This window comes from Mytilus californianus, unplaced genomic scaffold (genome assembly GCF_021869535.1).
Source record: "Mytilus californianus isolate M0D057914Y unplaced genomic scaffold, xbMytCali1.0.p SCAF_3, whole genome shotgun sequence".
NCBI lineage: Eukaryota > Metazoa > Mollusca > Bivalvia > Mytilida > Mytilidae > Mytilus > Mytilus californianus.
In genome coordinates this window covers 108,409,332-108,433,015 of record NW_026262679.1, presented here as the reverse complement: position 1 = coordinate 108,433,015, position 23,684 = coordinate 108,409,332, and the positions used below count along the sequence as shown (strand labels likewise).

Sequence of the window (23,684 nt, the reverse complement as noted above, 5' to 3'; positions counted from 1 at the left end):
CCTTTTTTTTACGCTAAAGGATCTTAAATGTAAACCATTATACATGTATTAACTTCATATAGAAATATTCTGTGAGTGATACGAAGAACAGATCCAAGGCTCCAAACCTTATTTATTGAAAAGTAGTAGATTTCTTGAAAATATATGGAATCAAATTCCAGTTAAAGAGCAAAATTATAAACGTGTATAATTGGTTGGGCTTTAAAGGACATGCCTGGAACTAATAATACACCTTGAATTTTAGCCATGTCTTGGTTCAGATTTAATGGTCCAATAACTTTTGTTTAATTTTTAACCCAAATATGCAGCTTCACACATGTATATTGAATGGATACCGGTAGGTATTTTGAGGCATAAAAAAAGGAGGCTAGGGAGACCCTAAACTTGAGTACTTTTTATTTTGGTCATATTGACTGTCGCGGTGTAAACAAAAAGGAAGTGCTGGTCTAAACATTTTAAATGTTGTAAATATTGTTTCTTGACAGCAGTTACATTTGTAGAAAGTACTTTTTGCCCATCTAAAGACTATCCTATGAGAAAAAGAAACAGATACAAAGGTTTTTATCAACTTTTTTCTTCCAAGTTTGGTAAGGCTGTTGATCTTTATTTTTGTCTGTCATAATCCTCTTCGGAAACATTTGAGAAACAAACCATACACTTATCATAAAACTTATCCAATGTGTACTTTTTAAGCTAATAATAGTGAAATTGATATTGACTCAGAGAAAATAAACAGCTTTTAAGTATATATTTAAACTGATGACATTTACACTATCAACGATGATTTAGATTAATTTCTAAAAATTGAAAAGTAAGGTGCAGCTTTGATTTTATTGGTTAAAAAATTTTAATTGATAAAGTTTACTTGCTAGAGGAAACTAGAAATAAAATTCTTCTTCTTATTTCGGTGCAACAAAATAAATTTTAGATGTAAAGTACTGATACTTTGTTTACTAACCATATAACTGAAGGAGATAGATGCTTTTAAATCATCGATAAAGGTCAGAAAACCGTAAGTTAATCATGAAATTTTGAAGTACTGTTATTTCTAATTTTATACAGTCAAATAAGTTATCCTCAGGTATGCTTCTTCATTCATGACAGAATTTTATATGAAATCGATTTATTTGTACTTTAAAGGTAGGCTTAGTTTCACTTTAGATTTTACCTGTATCCTATATACCAAATTAGATTATCATAGAATGAGATGGAGTTATGATTCTAGAATAAAAAGGGTAAATCAAATTCACTATCAGTTTTAATTATATTTTCATTTGTAGGTTTATTGAAATGTTTTAGTATTTTAGTGTGTATAAAAATCAATAGACAGATATAAGCAGCATAGAAACAATTTCTGTGTTTATAACCAAATTAGTAACATATGAGCCAAATTAAAATAGTAAAACCTATTCCACTCTTATCAAACACTTAGTATTAGGCAATGTAGAAAAACAAATATTCATGTTTTCTTTTTTAGGGGTTATTTAATTTAAATTAAGGTTCTTATTCTTAAGAAAATTTAAGTGATATTCGATTATCTCAATAATTTCTCAAATGTTTCTCTGAAGTACTGTACTTATGTTACTGAAGAAGCAGTGCAAGAGAAAACTGACCAGTTATTAGAGAGATGACCATTACCTTAGAATTGAGGTTCAAAACGCATAGGTATTACTACAGGAGGACAAGAAGAAAGTGACCTGACAGGCTAGTGATATTGTAGATGAACTACTAAGACCACTTATCCACCGAGGCCCCTTATGTACCTGTAAAAAAATAAATGTATTAAAAAGTTCAAAACATATTCCGGGAAAACTTATGAATAACCAAAAATTTTCATTTTTAATTTTCAGAATGGAAAGATTGATAGAAAAGTATGATTATGTTAATTGTACTGATGATACCAAATTAGCCTTTGAAGCAGAACTCAAAAACCTTAATAAAGATGAGCTGGCAGAAAAGTTGATATTGTCTGACTTTAAGAACATTATGAATGTCTTCATCAAGAAGATTTGTGTACCAGAATATGCTGTGAAAGTATCAAGAAATTCAACAGGAAGATGTATGGCCATAGGTACTTGCCAGTGTATCTGTAGAATAACAGAGTAAGGAAAGGAAATAGGATTTTTTACAAGTAGCATATATTTTGTGTTTAAGTCCCAATGGACATTTTTTACATAAATCCTTAGTCTGTCTAAAAATGCACTTTTTTTGTCAAATTTATTATCATTTATCGAAGCATGGCAGTAGGAGTTTAAACTGAATTCTTAATATTTTGACACAACGTCATGGTCTTCATACAACATTATGTAGTTTTGTAATCTTTGACAGGATTTGTAGTGTTGCACAATATACTTTTATTTTAATAATTAATTTTGAGGGTAACTTGTAATAGCCAAGACTTTTTATATGATTTAAAGTTAAAGGGTCTCCATATTCCTAACTTCTCAAAAGATACTCGGCACAAACCATTCAAATTTATTTTTAAGAGAAGGTGCAGTATTGTATCATTATTTTATTTTTTAAATATTATTGATATCTCGGGTTTCCATGGATATAAAACAAAATACTGATATAATGTGTAATCTTCAACAGAACGCTTATCTGTCCATACAGGGTAATTTTAACATGTTGCACTTTGACAAAAGTATGAAAACTGAGTTTATATGTCTGTCCTAAATAGTGAACCTCATCAACACCTTTATCCAAGATGAGGATCAAGGAGTACAAACCTCCCCTTAAAAATCATTAATTTTTTGGAATAAATGAGTTTGTAAGTAGGATCTTGCACTGAATACTCTAGACCCCTATCATTATTGTAGAATCCCCACCCGCTTTAAAATTTCCGATCTATAGACCTGTCATTTATTGTTGTCTCTTTTTAGCTCAAATTGACCAAAAGCTATAGCCATCACTTGACATCTGTCATTGTCTGTTGTGGTGCTCAGAATTTAAGATCTACCTTCTACTCATGGTCACCAGTATTATAAGATGACTCCTTATAGGAGATGTTGCCCTTAAAAATGATCATCAAGACATACAGCATGCAGTCCCATGACAGAAACTGTCAATTGATTGATTATCAGAGTTATTTCCCTTGATACACTATTAGTATTTTTTGATATTTTCTTGAAAACAATAATGCATAGAGAGAAACTATCAAAAACAAAACTGATAAACAGACAAATTGATTTTTCAAATTACTTCATGGGTCTTTACCATTGTGATAACATGTTGGGTGCTTGCTTGGAAATATCTTTTATCCTGATTTTTATGGGAATAGATAATATAATCCCAGCACTTAAGAAGAAAAAAATTGAATTGATTAGAATAGGTTTGACAAGCTATATTTTTGAAAATAAATAATTATTTCCATTAATAGTTCTGATTACAAAAATGAAATTCTATATCTCAAAGGCATTTGTTGCTAGATGCCCAATTCAGGCTTGTTCCTACCGTGCTTTAGTCTAGATAATGCACAACTTAGGTGTGCATTTACTACCTATGATATACTGCACAGTTCAAATGTACTCTTACCTTTAGGGAAGGATCCAGAATTTTTCAAAGGGGGTGTTATTCCATAAAATAAAATGGGGCGAGGAGGTTTAATAGTGAAAAATTAAAACTTGTTTTCTGTTTACTTTTCACTATTAATTTAGGCACATCTCTCTTCAAATAATCTTCCTTTGAGTATATTCTTGAGGGAAAAAATTGTGAATTAATTTAACAGAAACAATCAAAGATCTGCCATTAAAATGCAATTTTCCAAATAATGTAACAAATGAGGAGAAAGCCTGAATATCAAAAAAGTTAATAATTTAAAAGTTACCAACCTTTTACTACTTCAAGGCGTATTTCCTTACCCTAAACAAAAACTTTCCCTGGAGCTTTGGATTGAATATCATTCGCATATTTCCAAAACGTTCATGTAAATTGATGGCGTCATGTGTTAAAACAGATGACCCTTTAGCCCGAACTCTTATGTTGATCGGTCAAGTAGGGTCACCTGAGCCGTGCAGATTAAATGACATATGCCGATTTGCTTGTTCAATAATTATAACTTAGTTGATAAATAAAAATAAATATTGAATGTTGAACTTAATAATTTTGTTTGTCTTTTTTTCAGAAAAAGTATTGAAAATGGCAGAATACCACAGTCAGATGGTCATGACTGTTTGTTTGATCTCTATTTAGCCGTCATACATGCTGGACCTGGAACCTCACATTATGAAGTTATGGAAAAGATAGAAAAAACTGCTGAAATGAAGGAATTTCTGAAGGTTTGTTATTGACTCTAGGATTTGGAGTCTATATTGCATTCACCTCTTCTGTCCTTTTGTGCAACAATTATTTCTGTCACACTTTTTTCATGTACTATTGAACAGAAGGACTTCATATTTAGTTAGCACCATGGCAGTGATTAGTTGTAACACGTGAGCATGTTTTCCGATCTGTTAAGACTGCTTCCTGTTCGAATTTTTCAATCTGTTGATCATATTGATAGAATATAAATATTTTTGTCAATTTTTTCTTGAAAAGATCTGAACAGAATGACTTTATATTTAGTCAACAGCTTTGCATTGATGAGTTGTTATGTTGCTTTTCAGGTCTGTCAGATAGCTAGTACTGTCTTTTTTTCAATATTTTGAATTACGAGTGGGGGGTTTACTGTCAGTGCACAACAACACATGCACTCTTGTTAAGTCATGCTTTTCAAGTCATGTATAGATTCTTGAACAATTTCATATTTCACATAATTCTTTATTTCCTAAACAAATTTCCTGGTGGATTAATAAAAATGATAAAACTTTCTATAATTTGAAGAAATTTCACACTTTCCCATAATTTTTTAAACATTACAGGAAAAATTTTGATGTTATGATAAGGTAGAAAATAATTATTCTCATTATTGAAATTACAGAATTTGAAAGGTGAAAAATTGAAAGAAATGGCCTTAGCTGTGAAGGATCAGAAATATATTAAAGAAGACATGGATATGAAAAGTTACACAAGGCTGCTGAACTCGTACATACCGCGCATTCCTAATGCATTTGCAAAGTGAGTCAACATATTTGTTAAATCTTGTAGCATAACTTCAAAGGAATAATGGTCTAAGCGTTGAGGATATTACATGCAATCCGGATACTGATAAAAATCTGTAATGCTATGTTCATTGCATTGATCAAGAAAAATTATTTTTTTAGACTCATGTTAATAAAAATTGCTATAGGTGAGACTGAACTATCAAAACCTCTGCCCTAAGCCTTTGGCAGCGGTGCAACAACATAACACAAGAACAAATTGTACAAATCAATTTGAAAGGGCTTGACTCATCAGATCAGTTAGAAGCACAAAAAGTTTGCAAAAACCATAAAGAAGTTAAAGATTCGATTTAAGAGTATCCCAGTCATCTTTAGCCAGTTCATTAAGCCCAAATTCAACAACAAACAAACCATGTTCTCTAGGACCAAAATACCAATCAGCATTAACCTCCAATTGATTAAATGCAAATATGTTATATGCAGCCCAAAAACAATCCTGTAATGCCAAAATATAAGTATCAACAGGATGCAGGACCTCAATTGTAACTAAACAGACAGAGACGCATGTCCAATCACGTATCACATTTTAAAAAATAAGTTAATGCAGATACAAATAAAGACAATATTCATAGATCCCACCACAATGACAAACTGGCAACCGTCAAAATACGTTTATTAAAGGAACCATAAAGTCTACAGGGATCAAATTTCAACCTTTGAGCTCCATTAACAACACCACCTTAAATTTATGGAGGCAACTTTCCGCCAACAACAAAACCTTCACAGACACAGCCAAAACCTCCAAATCAAATGCTTACACCAATGAAAAAATTAAACAAAGGCTCTTAACAACCTGATGCAACATAATCCTGACAATAATTTATCATATACAATAACCATGTTCACTGAAATCTAAACCACCACCACAGGTAAAATTTTCATAAGTAATGATACTTTATCTGCTCATGCAACTCTGCTTTTGTTTGATACTTGATACCTGCTTTTTATAGTAAGATTTCAGGAACTTGATATTGTGTATGTCATTCCAATATACCTTTAATTTATACTTTTATTAATTGCATTGATGTTTTACAGAAGCAGAGAAGATTCTAGAGACCTGGCAGTATGGAATGTTTTCCTGGATTTATACCTTTTCTACCTCCTTCACACAGGAGATGTTCCAGATGAATTACATGGAACTCTGAATAGTTGTGCCAGTACCTTTTCTAACCTCTATGACAGAAATCCATATAAAGTGAGACAGTGTTACTCTGTATACTAATTTTATTGTGTTGTCTTACATTGCGCAGCTGTAGGTAGCCACACAAAAGGGTTTGGTGTCCGTATTGTTGTCATGTAACACTTTGTTAATCCTAACTCTTTGAAAACCATTTGACAGAATTTAACCAAACATACACAGATTTTTCTACAGGACATGCATGAAGTTGTGCACCTGCTATTTTATTTTTTTTATTTGAGTGATTTTTGATGTTTCATATACCAAAGTTTGAACTTTGCCATTTCTGCTTATATGATTTTATAATTTTAAATTATTACAGTATATTCAACTTACATATTCCTTGGATGACTCACACATTTTTGAAAAATTAACTCCAAAAATGCCCTTTTCTTTTAAAAATCAAATAAAGTGACTGTGTCATATGAAAATGTGTCCATAAGAAAACGTAGGACTAATTTGTTTAGCAGCGCTTCTAACTGGGATATTTAAACACCACACATTTCTCAAACTTAAAAAACCAACCACCTTGGCCTCATTTTCATGGTTCCATCATCTATCGTAAGGTTAAGTGCTTATGTCAGTTTATCAGTTGTTATGAATAGTAGGTCATTTATATTTAGTTCATAGACTTACTATGTGGTAAACATGTCCATTTTACAGCTTAATACCTGCATGAATTTGATCTCATGTTTATTGTTCATAGATCAATGTTCAGTTTTCTTGTTTATTTCACTTTCTTCAGTTACTACGAGTATGAATGGAAAGGTCTAGATTAATACATGGATATGCTTTTTTCCATATCTGCTCTGTTATTATGGATTTATGGAATTTTTGGTTTGCAATGCTCTTCAACTTCGTACTTTATTTGACCTTTTTAAACTTTTTTTATTCAAGCTTCACTGATGAGTCTTTTGTAGATGAAACACCCTTCTGGTGTACAAATTTTAATCGTTGTATCTATGATTATTATTATTATTCAGAGATCTCGATATCTGCTAGAGGACTTTAGTCCTAGGTCAGATATCAATCGAGGCATAATAACAAGGCAGATACACAAAAAAAAGTTTGGAAAAAGTCCAGTATTTATCTATTTATGACTTATTTGTGTACAGTTTTGCGTGAAATAGAACAAATGTGAAACCCTAAAGCATGTGTAAGTTAGACAAATTCAAAAATGTTAATTACTGATATTTGACCAACAAATCTTGTGAACATCTGATTAAGGTATTAAAATATTAAATGTGTTACAACACCAAATTTAAATAAATATATGCTTTAGCAAAAAGAAAAGCATACTACACTATATAAATTGTAGACATACTTTAATATCAGCTAATCTAAAAGAAGTTTAAAGAAAGTACAGAAAACAGGAACTTATACACCACCTTGTCAAGAATGTTGGGTGAATGAGGAATTTATTTTTCCAGTGTTAAGCTACAGATAAAATAACACATATTTTTTATGCCCCCGCCACTAGGCGAAGAGGGCATTAAGTGTTACCCTTGTCCTTCCCGTCCATCCGTCACGTATGTCCCCAAAATTGGCTTCCGTTCTCTAACTTTAGTTTGCCTCAACCAAATGTTATAAAACTTATACACAATGCTTATTACCACAGAACACAGATCAAGTTCGAAATTGAGTGGCGTCATTTTACTGTTCATGAGTTATGCCCCTTTATAAATATAAAAATTGCTGAGTTTTTTGTTTCCGTTTTCTAACTTTATTTACTTTAAAAGATAAGAAAATGTCAATAATTAGTACATTGACTCATGCATATTTACAACAGGGGCATCTGTGGCCCATAGACACATTCTCCATTTATTTTGCTTTAAATATGTGCATGATATCAATTATATGTGAAATATTAAAGATTATAAAAAAAGTCTATTATTTTTACTTTGTAGGGATATCCAGACCTTAAGGTTATTGGCCAACACATGAAGAAAATATCCACTTTTATTACTTCTCCTGTCTTCCCAAGAGGTAGTCAACTGAAACAAGCCAAAAAATATGTAGACAATTTTACCAGTATGGAGTGAGTGTGAATTAACAGTGAAGCATATAGCAATATAAATCTAAATTAATAGAAAGAAGTATGGCAAGAGACACTATTTGGTCCTTAAAAATCACAATACACCCTAAATTCTCTGAAAATCCTTTCAAAATTATGTAAATTTTACTCTAAATAGAGTTCGACACTGTAATTTATCTTTTTCGCTGTGATGTAAAAAAAAATGTACTAATGTCATAGATTATGTATTTTACCAAAAATGCTCATTTTAATGCATATTTTTTAGATCAGAATTAAATATGAACAAAGACTCTATGCCAAAAACTATTTAAATCAGATGAATTTATCTGAAAAATATAAATTGATTGTTGGTGTTTTAACTCCACTTTCAGCACCCTAGTGGAGGCAATTGAAAAATATATCTTTCAGCAAAATATCTGCTTTAAAAAGAACTGATGCTCATATCAAAATATTGAAAATGGCAAGTTTTGTCTTTTTCTGCTTTTTCTGCCCTCGCTGTAGCGGAGGGGGCAGTAAGTGTTACCCTTGTCCGGCCCGTCCGTACGTCCCTTAAATTGGTTTCCGTTCTCTAACTTTAGTTTGCCTCAACCAAATGTTATGAAATTATACACAATGCTTATTATCACAAAACACAGATAAAGTTTGAAATTGGGTGGTGTCACTTTTACTGTTCATGAGTTATGCGCCTTTATAAACATAAAAATTGCTGAATTTTTCATTTCCGTTCTCTAACTTCAGTTTACCTCAACCAAATGTTATGAAACTTATACACAATGCTTATTTCCACAAAACACAGATCAAGTTTGAAATTGGGTGGCATCACTTTAACCGTTATTGAGTTATGCCCTTTTATAAATGGAAAAATTGCTAAATCTGTTGTTTCCGTTCTCTAACTTTAGTTTGCCTCAACCAAATGTTATGAAACTTATACACAATGCTTATAATCACAAAACAGTCTTATCTTCGTGAATCCTGCATCTGTATGTGGAAGTTGACTCATGCATATTTACAAGTGGGGGCATCTGTGGCCCATAGACATATTCTCCATTTATGTTAAATATAATATGGAGTACATTCTTTAAGTGAAAGAAAATATGGATTTTGATTGGCACCTTTTGGGAGAGGGAGCCAATTTATGGCAGCTTAATTTTATACAGAAAGGTGAATCTCACCCTAATTCTGAATGATTGAATTATTCAAGTTACTTGCTATCACAAAGTTGTCACAACCACAGAAAAAAAAAATATCTTAATTTTGACGCCGGCATAAATATGATCATTGTGTTTTATTTTTTAGAAGTGACCAGATAGAAGCTTTATGGCCAGACTTGATGACTTTGTTTAAACATATTTCTTTGTCTAAAAAAGCTAAAGAAATGTATGCAGTGTTAGAGAGTTTCAAATCTTTGTTTGAGAAATTGGGTGATAAGGTTATTGAGGTAAAGTTTTATGTATACACAATTCTTGCATTAAGCTATATAAACCTATAAATAGTTAACACCATCTTATGAGGTTTTTTTTTTGCTCAACTGTAGATATTATGGTAAAGTCATATACAAATAGTTATCAAGTTCTCGGACATGACCATCATGAAAAAGTCATCCACTGGCTCATATTGATAATAAAAAAATAGCGTTGTCAAAGAATAATCACTTATTCAACAAATATTCTTGTTATAGAATGCAAAAATAAGCTTTTGTTTTTAAAAATGAATTATAAATGCATTTTGGACTGAAGATAACATTGTAGTAATGGAAAGATACCAAAGACTGATGGTGAATAGCTGTAAATAATTTAGGTCACCTGTAGACCAAAATACTCAGATTTCTGAAAATGCTTAATAATTTGAGGAAAACTGTAGTGGGATAGGTCAAAATATCTGTAAAATTTCTCTTTGGGTTGACAAGATTTCCAGGAAATTGCAGAAACAGACATCATAATACCTGATGATTGAAACTGGTTGAACTATGATATTGTTAAATTCTACTATTGCTTCTTAATTAAGTTTTGCTTATGAAGTTGGGGTTTTTATTGTTATTGTTTTTGCTCTGTTCCTTATAATTATAATGAACCACCTCAGTAGTCTTGTGGTAGCGTGGTAGCTTTGAGTGTGGGAGGTCGTGGGTTTGAACTTCAGCCTGGTCAAACCAAAGACTTTAAAAATTGGTATTTGCTGCTTCTACACTAAGCACAGATCATTAAGGAGTAAGAGCAAAGACTGGTTGACTTAGAGTCAAATTAATGTGTCCGGTAAGGGTGACATGAAAATATACAATATTAAAGTACAACTCATTATCATTACAATAAAGTCATTGTAGAAAGCAGAAGAAGAAAATGTCATTTATTTGATAAATGCAAAATTTAATTTATTGTCTTGTTGTTAATAGATGAATGGTATTATATACTGTATACAAAACATCATGTTGTTTGATTTGACACATGTTGTTGTACAGTCTATGGACAGTCGTTAATTTGACACCATATCATAATGAATTACTGTTTAGCTTCTGCACAGCAAGGGTTAATTTATTTATGTTGATTATATTTATTTGTAGAAAAATCATAAAATATTTGAATGCTGGATAGAAACGGTTAATACAATTCTAGAAAAGATTGAAGATGCCAGTCTGCTTGATAAAATGATATCTAGAATGATTTATGATCTGAATAAGAAGTACAAACCAGCAAAGTAAGAATTTATACATATTTTCCTGGTATAGTAAACAAATCTTTCCACTTTTAAACATAGAACGCAAAAACTATAGAAGATATTTAGAGTCTTGTATTTTAAGTGGACACTAATTAGCTATTTATTTATATTTAGTGCACAGTTATACCCCAATGAGGTTGATGGCATACATTTTTCTAGAAAAAAAGCACAATTTTTCCTGAATTGTGATTGACCTTGACCAGGGTTTCCCCTGGGTCAAATTTTTTTTCGCCACCTCTTTCGCCAAAACAATATATTTTTTCGCCTCTTTCAACTTTTTTTTCGCCAACTTACATATATTTTTCGTTTAAAATTTTCCTTCTTTCTAACAAAAAAAAATCAGTTTGTCACATTATAATTCTTTATATCTATTTTTTGATCTGCATTGTAATGAATAAACTTTCAACAATAACAAACATTTACTCTTTAAAAGAAATTGTAAAATTGCAATGTAGATCATGAAATCATCATTTCTTACTTCTGCTAGGGAACACAGTACTCATCTACAATAAGTTTATTGGATACTTCCCGTCTAGTTGAAGGATACAGACTAAAGTCATAGATTTTTCTTACTTTTGAATATTTTTCTTCCTAACAATAGTTTTCTTTTCTGGACCATCGTTAAAAGAAAAAGTTTTGACGTAAAACTATGCCTCAAACACAAGCGTCGCTTTTAAAAACAATATTGTAAATAACCCACTTCAAAACAATTATTTCTATCAAAACTGTAAAAAATTCCTTTAAGTTACATGTGATGCCATTCAACCACACCATGTCATTAAACAATACAATTAACACCTGGATTAATTATAATCCATTATTGCCAATAGCTATAAAATGCAATCAGTTGGTTATTTATTTTCCATCAAAATCGTAACAAGTTCAAGGTGAATTCCCAGTATTGTCTGATCAGGGAAAAAGTCTGAGAAACCCGAAAAAAGTAAAAAAGATGGACGAAGTTGAACTGTTAAATTTATTTTGCCAAATTATTTCACCAATAATAAATTTTAATCGCCACAATTTTTATTTTTTCGCAAAATGCGGAAATGGCGACAGATAGCGGAAACTCTGACCTCGACCATTGAACAAACCACGGATTGATTTTTGCTAAACAAATGTTTTTAAATTTCTTTTCACTTAGTTCTTTATGATAATTAAGGAATAACAGTACTGTGATTTCACAGTCGCAAATGCAGTTTTACTGGCGACGTGTAGCTGAGTCAGTAAAACCAATATTTGAGACTGTCAAATCCAAAATTGACAGTGGCGACTCTTCAATACAATACTGTTATTCCTATTCTAATACAATACTTTTAAAATTTTCAAAATTAAACATTTTGGATATCCCGGAAACGTCCAATGCAATTGCGCAACGTTGTTGTCAATGACTCCAACTGTCAACCGTTGAATTGATGGCAGTCAACATCCAATCAAAATTGGTGTTACATACATAATTGTATTATAATCAATTGTCTGTTGCTATATCAGGGTGCAGTCATGTATTGAAATTCATTTGCAAATTTTAATTTTTATTTGATTTATTTACAAGCCAATGCAAGTTGTGAATTTACACAGAAAACACATTTTGTTAGAACATTGTTGATATACATTTTGTATGCAAAGATAATTTTTTGATAAGTCATCCTAAACATTATAGAAGAAACTTTTTTTATTTATAAAAAAAAGATAAATTAAGGTAATGTTGTAAATTACATTTGTTTCAGAGGAGATGAAAAGTATTGGTTTCCACTTGTCAAAGCTATGTGGCTGGTTCCAACAAAAGAGATGCAATATAATGTTAAGACTATCCTTAATGATACTAAATTCAAAAGAATGTGGAATTGGAAGGTAAGAATATAATATTACTTTATGTATAATAATAAAAAAAAGTTTAAAAAGTTAGGAAGATGCCCTAAATGCTGATTGTATTTGAGAAATGGGCAAAATTTAAGAAAATGCTTATATGTAATACTTTCCACATACATAGAAATATATTGCAGAATACTGGCAGTAATTTTTTTTTATTTTGAAGTCCTTGGTTACAGGCACTAAAAAACTTGTTTTGAAATGAAGACTTAGGAATAAAACATCTCTGTTTTAGTAATTAATACTTCTCACATTTAGGAGTAAAACGTTGCTGTTTGAATAATGATTTATCTACAATATTGTCAGAATGTTTGGACAGGTCTCTTAATGAAATGAATTTTTGGTATTTGGTACCTGCAGACAAGGGGCAGTTATCGTTCAAGTTTTTGTATAGGTGAGAAAGAGCGATACAGGCTCATTGGAGGGTATTTATAATTCCAATAAATTTCAAGTGATGCAAAAAAAAAAAAAAGGCTAATTGAAATAATTTTACATGCATTTAAATCACTTGATAATAAGTACACTTTAAAAAAAAAGAGTAGAAAATCAATATATGTAGTTATTGATAATGCAATATTTTGATTGAGAATGTCTGTATTCTTGCCCATTGATGTGACTGATATGATAATATACATGATATACAATCACAGGAAAATATCCATCAAGCAAAAGAAATGATAGCAAATGTAGAGAAAGTAGAGCTTCCAACAGAAGGAGAAGACAGGGATCAAAGAGATGTAAATTCTGAATGTGGGAATGCTGTCAAAGAACTTATTAAAATGTTGAAGTAAGTTGATCTGAAATGGCACAATAAAATGCATGTGATTAGGGAAGAAAGATAGATGTACAAATGTAGTACATTTTCATTGATAATGCCTATATATGCATTTGAAATGTTTATGTACAGAAGTAATCAATAAATTCCATATATATAACTGTTAAAATATTCTCATTTATTCTATCATTCTTTGCTTTTCAAGTCTTCATATAAGTAACACCTACAAACAAAAAGTCACTTATATGGCATCTTTAAGAAGATTGTAAGAAGGTTCAAATGTACGATAACTACTTCAGGGTCTCTTGGTAGTGTGTTTACCTTGGATGACGGAGAATGTGGGTTCCATTCCCAGTTGTTATTTGCTGCTTCTTCCTGGCATTGAGAAGTTAGTTCAAGACTGGTTGGCTGGGAGTCATAATAATTAGGGCCCCGCCAAATGGCGGACGCCCTATAGTGATCAGTCTGTCTGTCCGTCTGTCCGTAACAAATTGTGTCCACTCTATATCTAGAGAACTGTTATGATTTCAAAGTTTATACTTGACATGTATATTAACCAACACCAGAGGTTGTGTCATAATGTATGTACAAATTCCTAGGTCAAAGGTCAAGGTCAAAAACTTTAGTTTCAGTTGAGAACCCCATGTCCTATGGTAAAGAACTTGGCCTCTCTTTATCTTGAGAACCGTTATGATTTCATACTTTATACTTGACATGTATATTAACCAACACCAGAGGGTGTGTCATAATGTATGTACAACTTCCTAGGTCAAAGGTCAAGGTCAAAAACTTTGGTTTCAGTTGACAACCCCATGTCCTATGTTAAGATGGTGTCCGCTCTATATCTGTGAACCATTATGATTTCAAAGTTTATACTTGACATGTATATTAACCAACACCAGAGGGTGTGTCATAATGTATGTACAACTTCCTAGGTCAAAGGTCAAGGTCAAAAACTTTGGTTTCAGTTGACAACCCCATGTCCTATGGTAAAGATAGTGTCCGCTCTATCATCTTGAGAACCGTTATGATTTCAAAGTTTATACTTGACATGTATATAAACCAACACCAGAGGGTGTGTCATAATTTATGTACAACTTCCTAGGTCAAAGGTCAAGGTCAAAAACTTTGGTTTCAGTTGACAACCCCAGGTCCTATGGTAAAGATACAATTTTTTAACGCACATTATTCACAGCGGGGCCCACAGAGATGGCTCCCATCTCAATTATATCTAGTTTGTCTTGGTAGGGTGACTTATCTTCATGGAAAACTTTATCTTGTGAACTAACTTTTTCAAATCTGGCTCTGCATGTGGGTCAAAGCAGGATTCATATTCATATCATAGTCATTTACATAATTTGGTCCTGATATGTATCATGTGTATAAAGTAAAATAACAAAAATATCTAACTCCAAGGAAAATTCAAACAGAAAGTCCCTTAACAAATGGCAAAATCAAAAGCTCAAACACATCAAAGGAATTGAAAACAACTGTCATATTCCTGACTTGGTACAGGCATTTCCTTAAAGGTGGATGAAACCTGGTTTTATAGCTAGCTAAACCTCTCACTTGTATGACAGAAACTGGGATATAGGGATCCTAATGCTCATTATTGTTGTTGCTAATAACAAAGTTCAGTTCCTTTAAATCGTTATGAATGTTTTGGGCATTGTCTTTAGATTTTTAGATCTAGAATTATGCTTACTCCTGTAATGAACTGGATTTTTTGGTTTTTCTTTGTAATATTCAAGGACCAAGTTTTCTAAAACAATTAAAAAACCCAGGATATCATGAATCCAAAAGGACAGAACTTATCAGAGTTATTTATCCTACAAGCATTATGTTTTTTCATGATCAAGAAAAAGTTAAAAAGATTTTTTTGGGGGGTTACCTGTGAGTAATGTACCTACTAAAAAAAACTCTTTATACTTTTACTGATCGATTGATTGATATTTGCATTACCCCTTCTCAGCATGAAAGATACTTTTACTGAAATTAAAACCTTTTAAATACTGATGAAGGTAAGTGTTTGTTGATTTTGATTGAGGTACTATATGTGGATGTATAGCAAATCTATAACTGCTGCGAATTCTTGACCTACAGAATTTATTTTTGTCAATTAACTTCCAAGTTCACCTATTAAATGAGTATTTATTGTTTTCCTTTACAATAGTTAAATAGATGAAACAAGGATATTAATGCCAAAAAGGTTAACTAATAAGTTGCCAATATGAGTGCTTGTTACTTTCATTGTACAAAGATTGATTGGTTGTTGATTACTTAATGTCCAGTGGCAAATATTTCATTATATGAAGAAATTTGATATACATTTGTATTACAGAATACAGAAACTAGAACACCACATCATGCCAGATATTGGAAGAGTGTCTATGACCCACATGGAGAAGGGAACTGTCCTCTCTAATAGTATGGTGACACAATTTAGTGGAGAAATCGACTTTCAGGTACTTATTTTTACTGTTGTGCCTAAAAGGTTGCAAGACTCATAAAATGAACATTGTTTCAGATGTTTAAGTAACCACTGCCAGTATGTTAGAGTTGATTGAGATCATCATCTTTTTAGTATTAGGATTTGCTTCCCCTTTATAGAAGTATAAATTAAAAGGATAACAGGAATTATAAAAATTTTTTGACAGTATTACAGACAGCCCGAGACAAACACCTACAAGCAACACCTGGTTTAAATAGTCTGACTTTGTTAAGCCACACAAAATGGTTGGGTTATCAAAATAAGGAGATGTGGTATGATTGCCAATGAGACAATTGCAACTATCCACCAAAGTTCAAAGAAGTGGATGTAAGCAATAATAGGCAACCACATGGCCTTCAACAATGAGAAAAACCGATACTGTAAAGTCAGCTATGAAAGGCCCCGACGTGAAAAATGTGATCAATTCAGTTGAGAAAATTAATAGCCTAATTTTTAACAAAACAATTTACGAAAAACAAATATGACAGACATGAACCAACAACAACCACTGAACTACAGGCTGCTGATTGGGACAGACACATAAAGAATGTGGAGGGTTATTATATTTTATTAGCAGATAAGGCATGTGTTTTAAATGTCTACATCTGATGACACTGCAGGGGTTCAAATTTACTTTAGGCAATGGAAGGTCCAGGACCTTTGACCAAAAATACTAAAAGGTCCTCCTTTACTTGTAGCAGGTCCAATTTAATTGAAAATCAATTTGTAAAAACAAAATATGCTTACCATTCCAAAGCACTCGTCATATTTTACTACATCAACCTCATTTTTTTCAGAACTTCTCAAATAAATTCAGTCAGAAAAGACTTTTCCTTTATCTCAACACAATACACTGTGAAAAATAACACTTTGTACATTTTTTTATTGTTCTGCCTTCTGGTTTCAATCGCTGTTTAAGAACACACTGGCCTAACTTTGTGTCAGATAACAGCTCAACTTTGTTTTCAAACTTGGGGTCAGTTTCTTTTAAACACTGTTTTTTGGCAAGATAGATGCTGGGAGGTAGTTTTATAATTTTTTATTGGGTCAAGTTTTGAGTTTTTTGTCCAAAGAACTAGGGCACTATCTCTTTCACTGTGTGTGGGATAAAGCAGTTGAATCATTGAAATCCAGACAAGAACATTTAACCTTCCATTGGGGCAAAAAATTACGTTTTCGCTTTTCCTATCATATTTTTGGTCTTTAGTCAGATCCTGTCTTTCGGGCTGCATTTCATCAATCAACCCTGCTGTATCACCCATTTCATTAGGTTTTCTTTTGGAAGAGGTCACCCTGAAACCAAAAAGACTCATACTGTTTACTAGTTATGTTTGATTATTAAATATATGCAAAATGCTTGTGTAATTATTGTAACCTACAAAACTACGAAAGTCTGTCAGGTGTATCTAACTACCAGAGAGAAGGCCCTAACCCGTAAATGGAAGGTCACGGACCTCAGACCACCACTAATTTGAACCCCTGCACTGCAAGTAATTGTGCTAATTTTGTTAATTGCCCTTTTCAAAAACTATCCCCTATTTTGATTGAGTTGGCGATAGTTTGAATCTATACTTGGAAGATGATAACAAAAAAGGACTCCATTGACCAATAAAATATATTGTCAAAGGTGAACATTTTAGGCGTTTTGAATGGTACTACAAATGACAAAAAATGAAAACTTACATAATGATTTTGTGTTACTGAAGCCAATATAACACAGGGCTTTCAAAAAATATTTGAGCCAGCCGGACATCTTTTGCCTTATCCCGAATTTAATCCCTTCAGACTTAGTAATAAAAGGCAACCATAGTAATCAGTTGGGCATCATATAAACAATGATCGACACAAAAACAATAACTTGACTTTTGATATAAATTTGATGTTGACTTTAGTTTTTAAAAAGCATATTTTCCTAATACCATATGTTGACTTAACAGATGTTGCCTGAACAGGTAAATTTCAGCTGTCAGAGAACTAATTAACCTTGATTGTAATGAGAGGGTATTAAAGTAGGATTTGGTTTTGATAGTAATTACTCATCATGTCACTTTTATGACCGGAAATGTGTGGCTGTTTAAGGCAAATGGTCAGGTTAAAAAGATTGCATAAACTTCAAATTTTTTTCTTTTTTTTTTTAAATGACCCACTTTATATGTCCATTTCAGGCTCAAAACAACAAGTCATAATTATAATTTACCGGTCAAGTCCGGATAATACAACCATTTTGGAAGCCCTGATATAAAATGTTACATTTAAAATTCATAGAATTTTACATAACAAAACAAAAAAAATAAATTAGGTTACAAATAGCAAAAAGTATATATTTTAGGAAAAAATCAGAAGAAACAAGCTCTTCTCAGTAAAGTCTCATTACTTCTCACTACCTCTCCAAGTCAGATTCAGAAAGAGAGGTTACTACTTCTATTGAATCTAAAGTAGTGTAGTTCAATAAAATAAACTTTTTTTTGCAGAAATGTACAGAGGTTATCCCAAAGATAGCAATGCGCCTTGAACCACTCGTAAAAAATGTTGACTATCCACGGGCAGATGGTTGGTGTAGTGGTAATTGCATTGAATTATTTAAATGCTTAATAGAACCATACAAGTAAGTCATTCTTATTGTGATCTCATATAATTGTGAATATCTTGGGATAGAGAGAACAGTTTTACAAACATAAATTGTGCATCTGCATGAAACTCAGTAATGCATTTGATGCATAAAATATATCATTGTACGTTTTGTCATCAAGTATTTTCCAAAACAAAATCACAAAATGACTTATCAAAATTGTTTGATAGCCAATATTTTATTAAACTTGCTGCTAAAAATAATGAAAATAAACAAGAGAACTTTAATTACTATTAAAGATTAAGGCTATATTTTTTAGTAAAGAAATAGTGAGGTATAAGAAGTTTCATTGATTGAACAACCGGTCTATTTGGAAAATCCATTGACTGCATGAACAACCAGTCTATTTGGAAAAAAGAAGACCATTGAAATAAGATCACTTATGGAAAAATATATTACATCTCCTTTAAAAAATATTTGATGTCAGAAATCACAACCTATTTGGGAAAGGTATCTAGTCAAGAGAAAAGTCTCTGAAGTAACATTATGCCAATGTTTTGAATGATAGAAGATGTCTGACTTTCCAGAGAGTTCTTTTTTTAATGAGAAACCATCAATTTTCCAGGTCATCAGAAGATATACCAAATGAAGTAAACCAGGTTGTAATTAGAATTCTGGAGTTTTGTATGGAGGATGACAGAGAGATGATCCATATAGAAGATGGAAGACAAACCATTTGGGGAGTTCTTATACAGATTTCTATTATGTTTATTGCTAAGGTAAAAGGATTCATGTTTACTACTAATTTACAAATATATAATGATTGAACTTGAGTGCTCAACAGTAGGTCCAAGACTATGCATAGTTTTGTTTTAATCTTTCAATACAACAGCTAGATTATGTGGGTTTATTGTCAATGTCTTCATTGCCCATTTTATAGAGACATGCATTTTTTTCAGTATAACTGTAGTTATTATCAATTATTAAAATTTGGCATTACACAAAGGCTGGTAAAGGTTTTGTGGATTTTTTTAACTTTTTGTTCCTGATAATTGTATTTTGTACAAAATTGTCAACTGTAGGATGGGGCTTCAGTGGCCAAGTAGTCAAAGTAGTTGAACTACTGTATTACTAGCCTGTTAACACTGAGGTTGCAAGTTCGAATCCGGCATGGGCAGGTGTGCACAACTCCAATCTTAATTGACTAGGATTGTCAGTTTTTGTACCGAAGGTTGGTGGTTCTCTTTGGGCATTTCAGCTTCCTCCATCAATAGAAACTAACCACCACAAAATAGCCAATAGTGCTGAAAGTGGCATTAAGCACCAATCAATCAATCACTCACACTGACCTTCATTATTGAGAAGTGTTTAGCGACTTACAGCTGAATAAAGAAAATAGAATGATTTTAATAGATTTCCCCTTTTAAAAAAATTTGACCACACTTTTCTATTTTACCACCCAGCTAAAAACCTATGGCCAGGTGAAATTAGCCATAAGTTGATATTTCTTATATATATATATTTATATTATAAAACACCTATACTTTGTTGCTAGCATTGTAATGGAGGTACTGGTCAAGTCTGTATACCAATTCTGAAGGGATTAATGAAGTTTCGACATGCAGAGGAAGAATTCTTAAGGTCAGCTTGTAAAAATAACATGCAGATTGTTGGTAATCTATGTCCTGAAGTATGTTCGGACTTCTTTGGATCTTTATTAGATTGGTATATAGAAGAACCATCCATGGATTTGATGCGTATGTATTTTTATTGTAAATGATAACTGTTTTTTTTATATATTTAAGAAACTGAAAATCTTAAAAAAGTACAGGAATCAATCAAGCTTCAATGAACAAGAACCCAACTTTATACTGAATCACTAAATCCATATATTTAGAAAGCATAGCAACCACTGCAACTTCATTTTTTAAAAAGTTTTACCCTTGTCCGTCTGTAAGTCCGTCCGTCCATCAGACTGTAGTCCCAAAGTTGGTTTCCGTTCTCTAACTTTAGTTTGCCTCAACCAAATGCTATGAAACTTATACACAATGCTTATTACAACAAAATACAGATCAAGTTTGAATTTTTGTGGTGTCACTTTAACCGTTCTAGAGTTATGCCCCTTTACAAAGGGAAAATTTGCTGAATTTTTCGTTTCCGTTCTCTAACTTTAGTTTGCCTCAACCAAATGCTATGAAACTTATACACAATGCTTATTACTACAAAATACAGATCAAGTTTGAATTATGGTGGTGTCACTTTAATCATTCTAGAGTTATACCCCTTTACAAATGGAAAAATTGCTGAATTTTTCGTTTCCGTTCTCTAACTTAAGTTTGCCTCAACCAAATTTTATGAAACTTATACACTATACTTATGACCACAAAACTCAGATCAAGTTCAAATTTGGGTAGGGTCACTTTTACCGTTCTTCAGTTATGTCCCTTTATAACTTTATATGATATGCAAGCGGGGGCATCATCTGTGACCCATGGACACATTCCACATTTATTTATATAATATTTTGCATATCTGTTCATAGTATTCTTCTTAAGGGTGAAGTTTTAATTAAAGCCATTCAAGGATTTCACAAGAGGAATTATGTTTGTTAGGTAAATGACACATGTTGAATAAAATTAAAATATATGTGTATCTATTCAAACAAATGCCCCTGAAAAATATTTGATAGAAGTTTGATTTCATTATATGGCAATGAATCTAATGATTGTTTGTTTGCTGATTAACGTCCATCCGTCATCAACACTTCAGGCAATATCTCAAAAACACTTTCACCAATTTTCATGAAACTTTGGTGAATTGATTATATCTAATGAGGTAAGCTCCCTTTCATATTTATACTTTTATAAATTTTAGATTTTACGTTTCAGAGTTATGGGACTTTATTCATAAAAAAATGATGGGTTTCCAGTTTTCGGACTATAACTCAAAATTGCTTTAAACAGTTTTCATGAAACTTTGGTGAATTGTTTATATATATTGACATAAGGTCCCTTTCGACTTTTAAAAAATTTTGATTTTATGTTTTGGAGTATTGGGACCTCAATCATAAAAGAGGGAGTATTTTCCAGTTTTCAGACAATAACTTAAAAATGCTTTGAGCAGTTTTCATGAAACTTTGGTGACTTGTTTATATATATTTGAATAAGCTCCTTTAATTTTTCATAAATTTCTGATATGACATTTCAGAGTTATGGAACTTTATTCGTTGAAAAATCTTTGAAAAACTGTCCATTTTTCACACTTTGGACGTTTATAGAATTTTATTCCTTCAAAAATCAAGGCCACAAACTTGAGGTTGCCTTAATAGTGCCAAATTATTATGTTTTGTGTCAATGGGTACCAATGTGTGTGCATGTTGGTTTTTTTTTTTGGGGGGGGGGGGGGGGGGGGAAGGGGGGGGGGGAAGGGGGAGGGGTATCTATTTAAGCAGTGCTCACAATATTTCTAGTTGATCATATAAATTCATTTAAAGCATAAAGACAAGCTAAAAGGGCGACATCATTTTAACTCACCTGGCCCCTTTGGGCCAGGTGAGCTTTTCTCATCACTTGTCGTCCTGCGTCCTGCGTCCGTCGTCCGTAACTTTTACAAAAATCTTCTCCTCTGAAACTAGGCCAAATTTGACCAAATTTGGCCACAATCATCATTGGGGTATCTAGTTTAAAAAATGTGTCCGGTGACCCGGCCAACCAACCAAGATGGCCGCCATGGCTCAAAATAGAACATAGGGGTAAAATGTAGATTTTGGCTTATATCTCTGAAACCAAAGCATTTAGAGCAAATCTGACATGGGATAAAATTGTTTATCAGGTCAAGATCTATCTGCCCTGAAATTTTCAGATGAATTTGAAAATCCGTTGTTGGGTTGCTGCCCCTGAATTGGTAATTTTTAGGAAATTTTGCCGTTTTTGGTTATTATCTTGAATATTATTATAGATAGAGATAAACTGTAAACAGCAATAATGTTCAGTAAAGTAAGATCTACAAATAAGTCAACTTGACCAAAATGGTCAGTTGACCCCTTAAGGAGTTATTGCCCTTTATAGTCAATTTTTAACCATTTTTCATAAATTTTTGTTATCTTTTACAAAAATCTTCTCCTCTGAAACTACTAAGTTAAATTTAACCAAACTTGTCCACAATCATCATTAGGGTGTCTGATGGCCGACATAGCTAAAAAAAAGTACATAGAGTAAAATGCAGTTTTTGGCTCATATCTCTGAAACCAAAGCATTTAGAGCAAATCTGATAGGATAAAATTGTTCATTAGGTCAAGATCTATCTGCCCTGAAATTTTCAGACCAATCAGGCAACACGTTGTTGGGTTGCTGTCCCTGAATTGGTAATTTTTTATTTTAAGGAAATTTTGCAGCTTTTGGTTATTATCTTGAATATTATTATAGATATAGAGATAAACTGTAAACAGCAATAATGTACAGCAAAGTAAGATCTACAAATAAGTCAACATGACCAAAATTGTCAATTGACCCCTTAAGGAGTTATTGCCCTTTATAGTCAATTTTTTACAATTTTTATAAATTTTGTAAATTTTTGTAAATTTTTACAAAATATTTTCCACTGTAACTTCTGGGCCAAGTTCATTATAGATAGAGATAATTGTAAGCAGCAAGAATGTTCAGTAAAGTAATATCTACAAACACATCACCATCACCAAAACACAATTTTGTCATGAATCCATCTGTGTCCTTTGTTTAATATGCACATAGACCAAGGTGAGTGACACAGGCTCTTTAGAGCTTCTAGTTTTATTAGTCCCCTACTGACGAAGTCGTAGGGGACTTTAGGTTTGCACTCTGTCTGTCCGTCCGTCCGTCTGTCCATCCGTCAGTCCGGCAACTCAGCTTTCCATACTTTTTTTCTTCGTTCTTGAAGATATTGATTTGATATTTGGTATATAGTTTTATCATGACAAGTTACAGAT

The 23,684-nt window shown here is 32.2% G+C and overlaps 1 protein-coding gene across 1 annotated transcript in view; it reads left to right on the top strand.

Moving 5' to 3' along the window:
- Positions 1 to 1,197: 1,197 nt before the first annotated feature.
- The window catches only part of LOC127735734 (uncharacterized), a 35,321-nt gene continuing 12,834 nt past the window's right edge, over positions 1,198 to 23,684 (top strand). Inside the window, exons 1-14 of the mRNA XM_052246019.1 lie at positions 1,198 to 1,235; positions 1,851 to 2,102; positions 4,124 to 4,277; positions 4,919 to 5,055; positions 6,135 to 6,294; positions 8,184 to 8,314; positions 9,608 to 9,749; positions 10,866 to 10,999; positions 12,745 to 12,868; positions 13,537 to 13,673; positions 16,003 to 16,126; positions 18,624 to 18,757; positions 19,347 to 19,500; positions 20,277 to 20,478. Coding sequence (XP_052101979.1) covers positions 1,852 to 2,102; positions 4,124 to 4,277; positions 4,919 to 5,055; positions 6,135 to 6,294; positions 8,184 to 8,314; positions 9,608 to 9,749; positions 10,866 to 10,999; positions 12,745 to 12,868; positions 13,537 to 13,673; positions 16,003 to 16,126; positions 18,624 to 18,757; positions 19,347 to 19,500; positions 20,277 to 20,478 — 1,984 coding nt within the window. The 5' untranslated portion in view covers positions 1,198 to 1,235; position 1,851. The remainder of the gene's footprint in view (positions 1,236 to 1,850; positions 2,103 to 4,123; positions 4,278 to 4,918; positions 5,056 to 6,134; positions 6,295 to 8,183; positions 8,315 to 9,607; positions 9,750 to 10,865; positions 11,000 to 12,744; positions 12,869 to 13,536; positions 13,674 to 16,002; positions 16,127 to 18,623; positions 18,758 to 19,346; positions 19,501 to 20,276; positions 20,479 to 23,684) is intronic.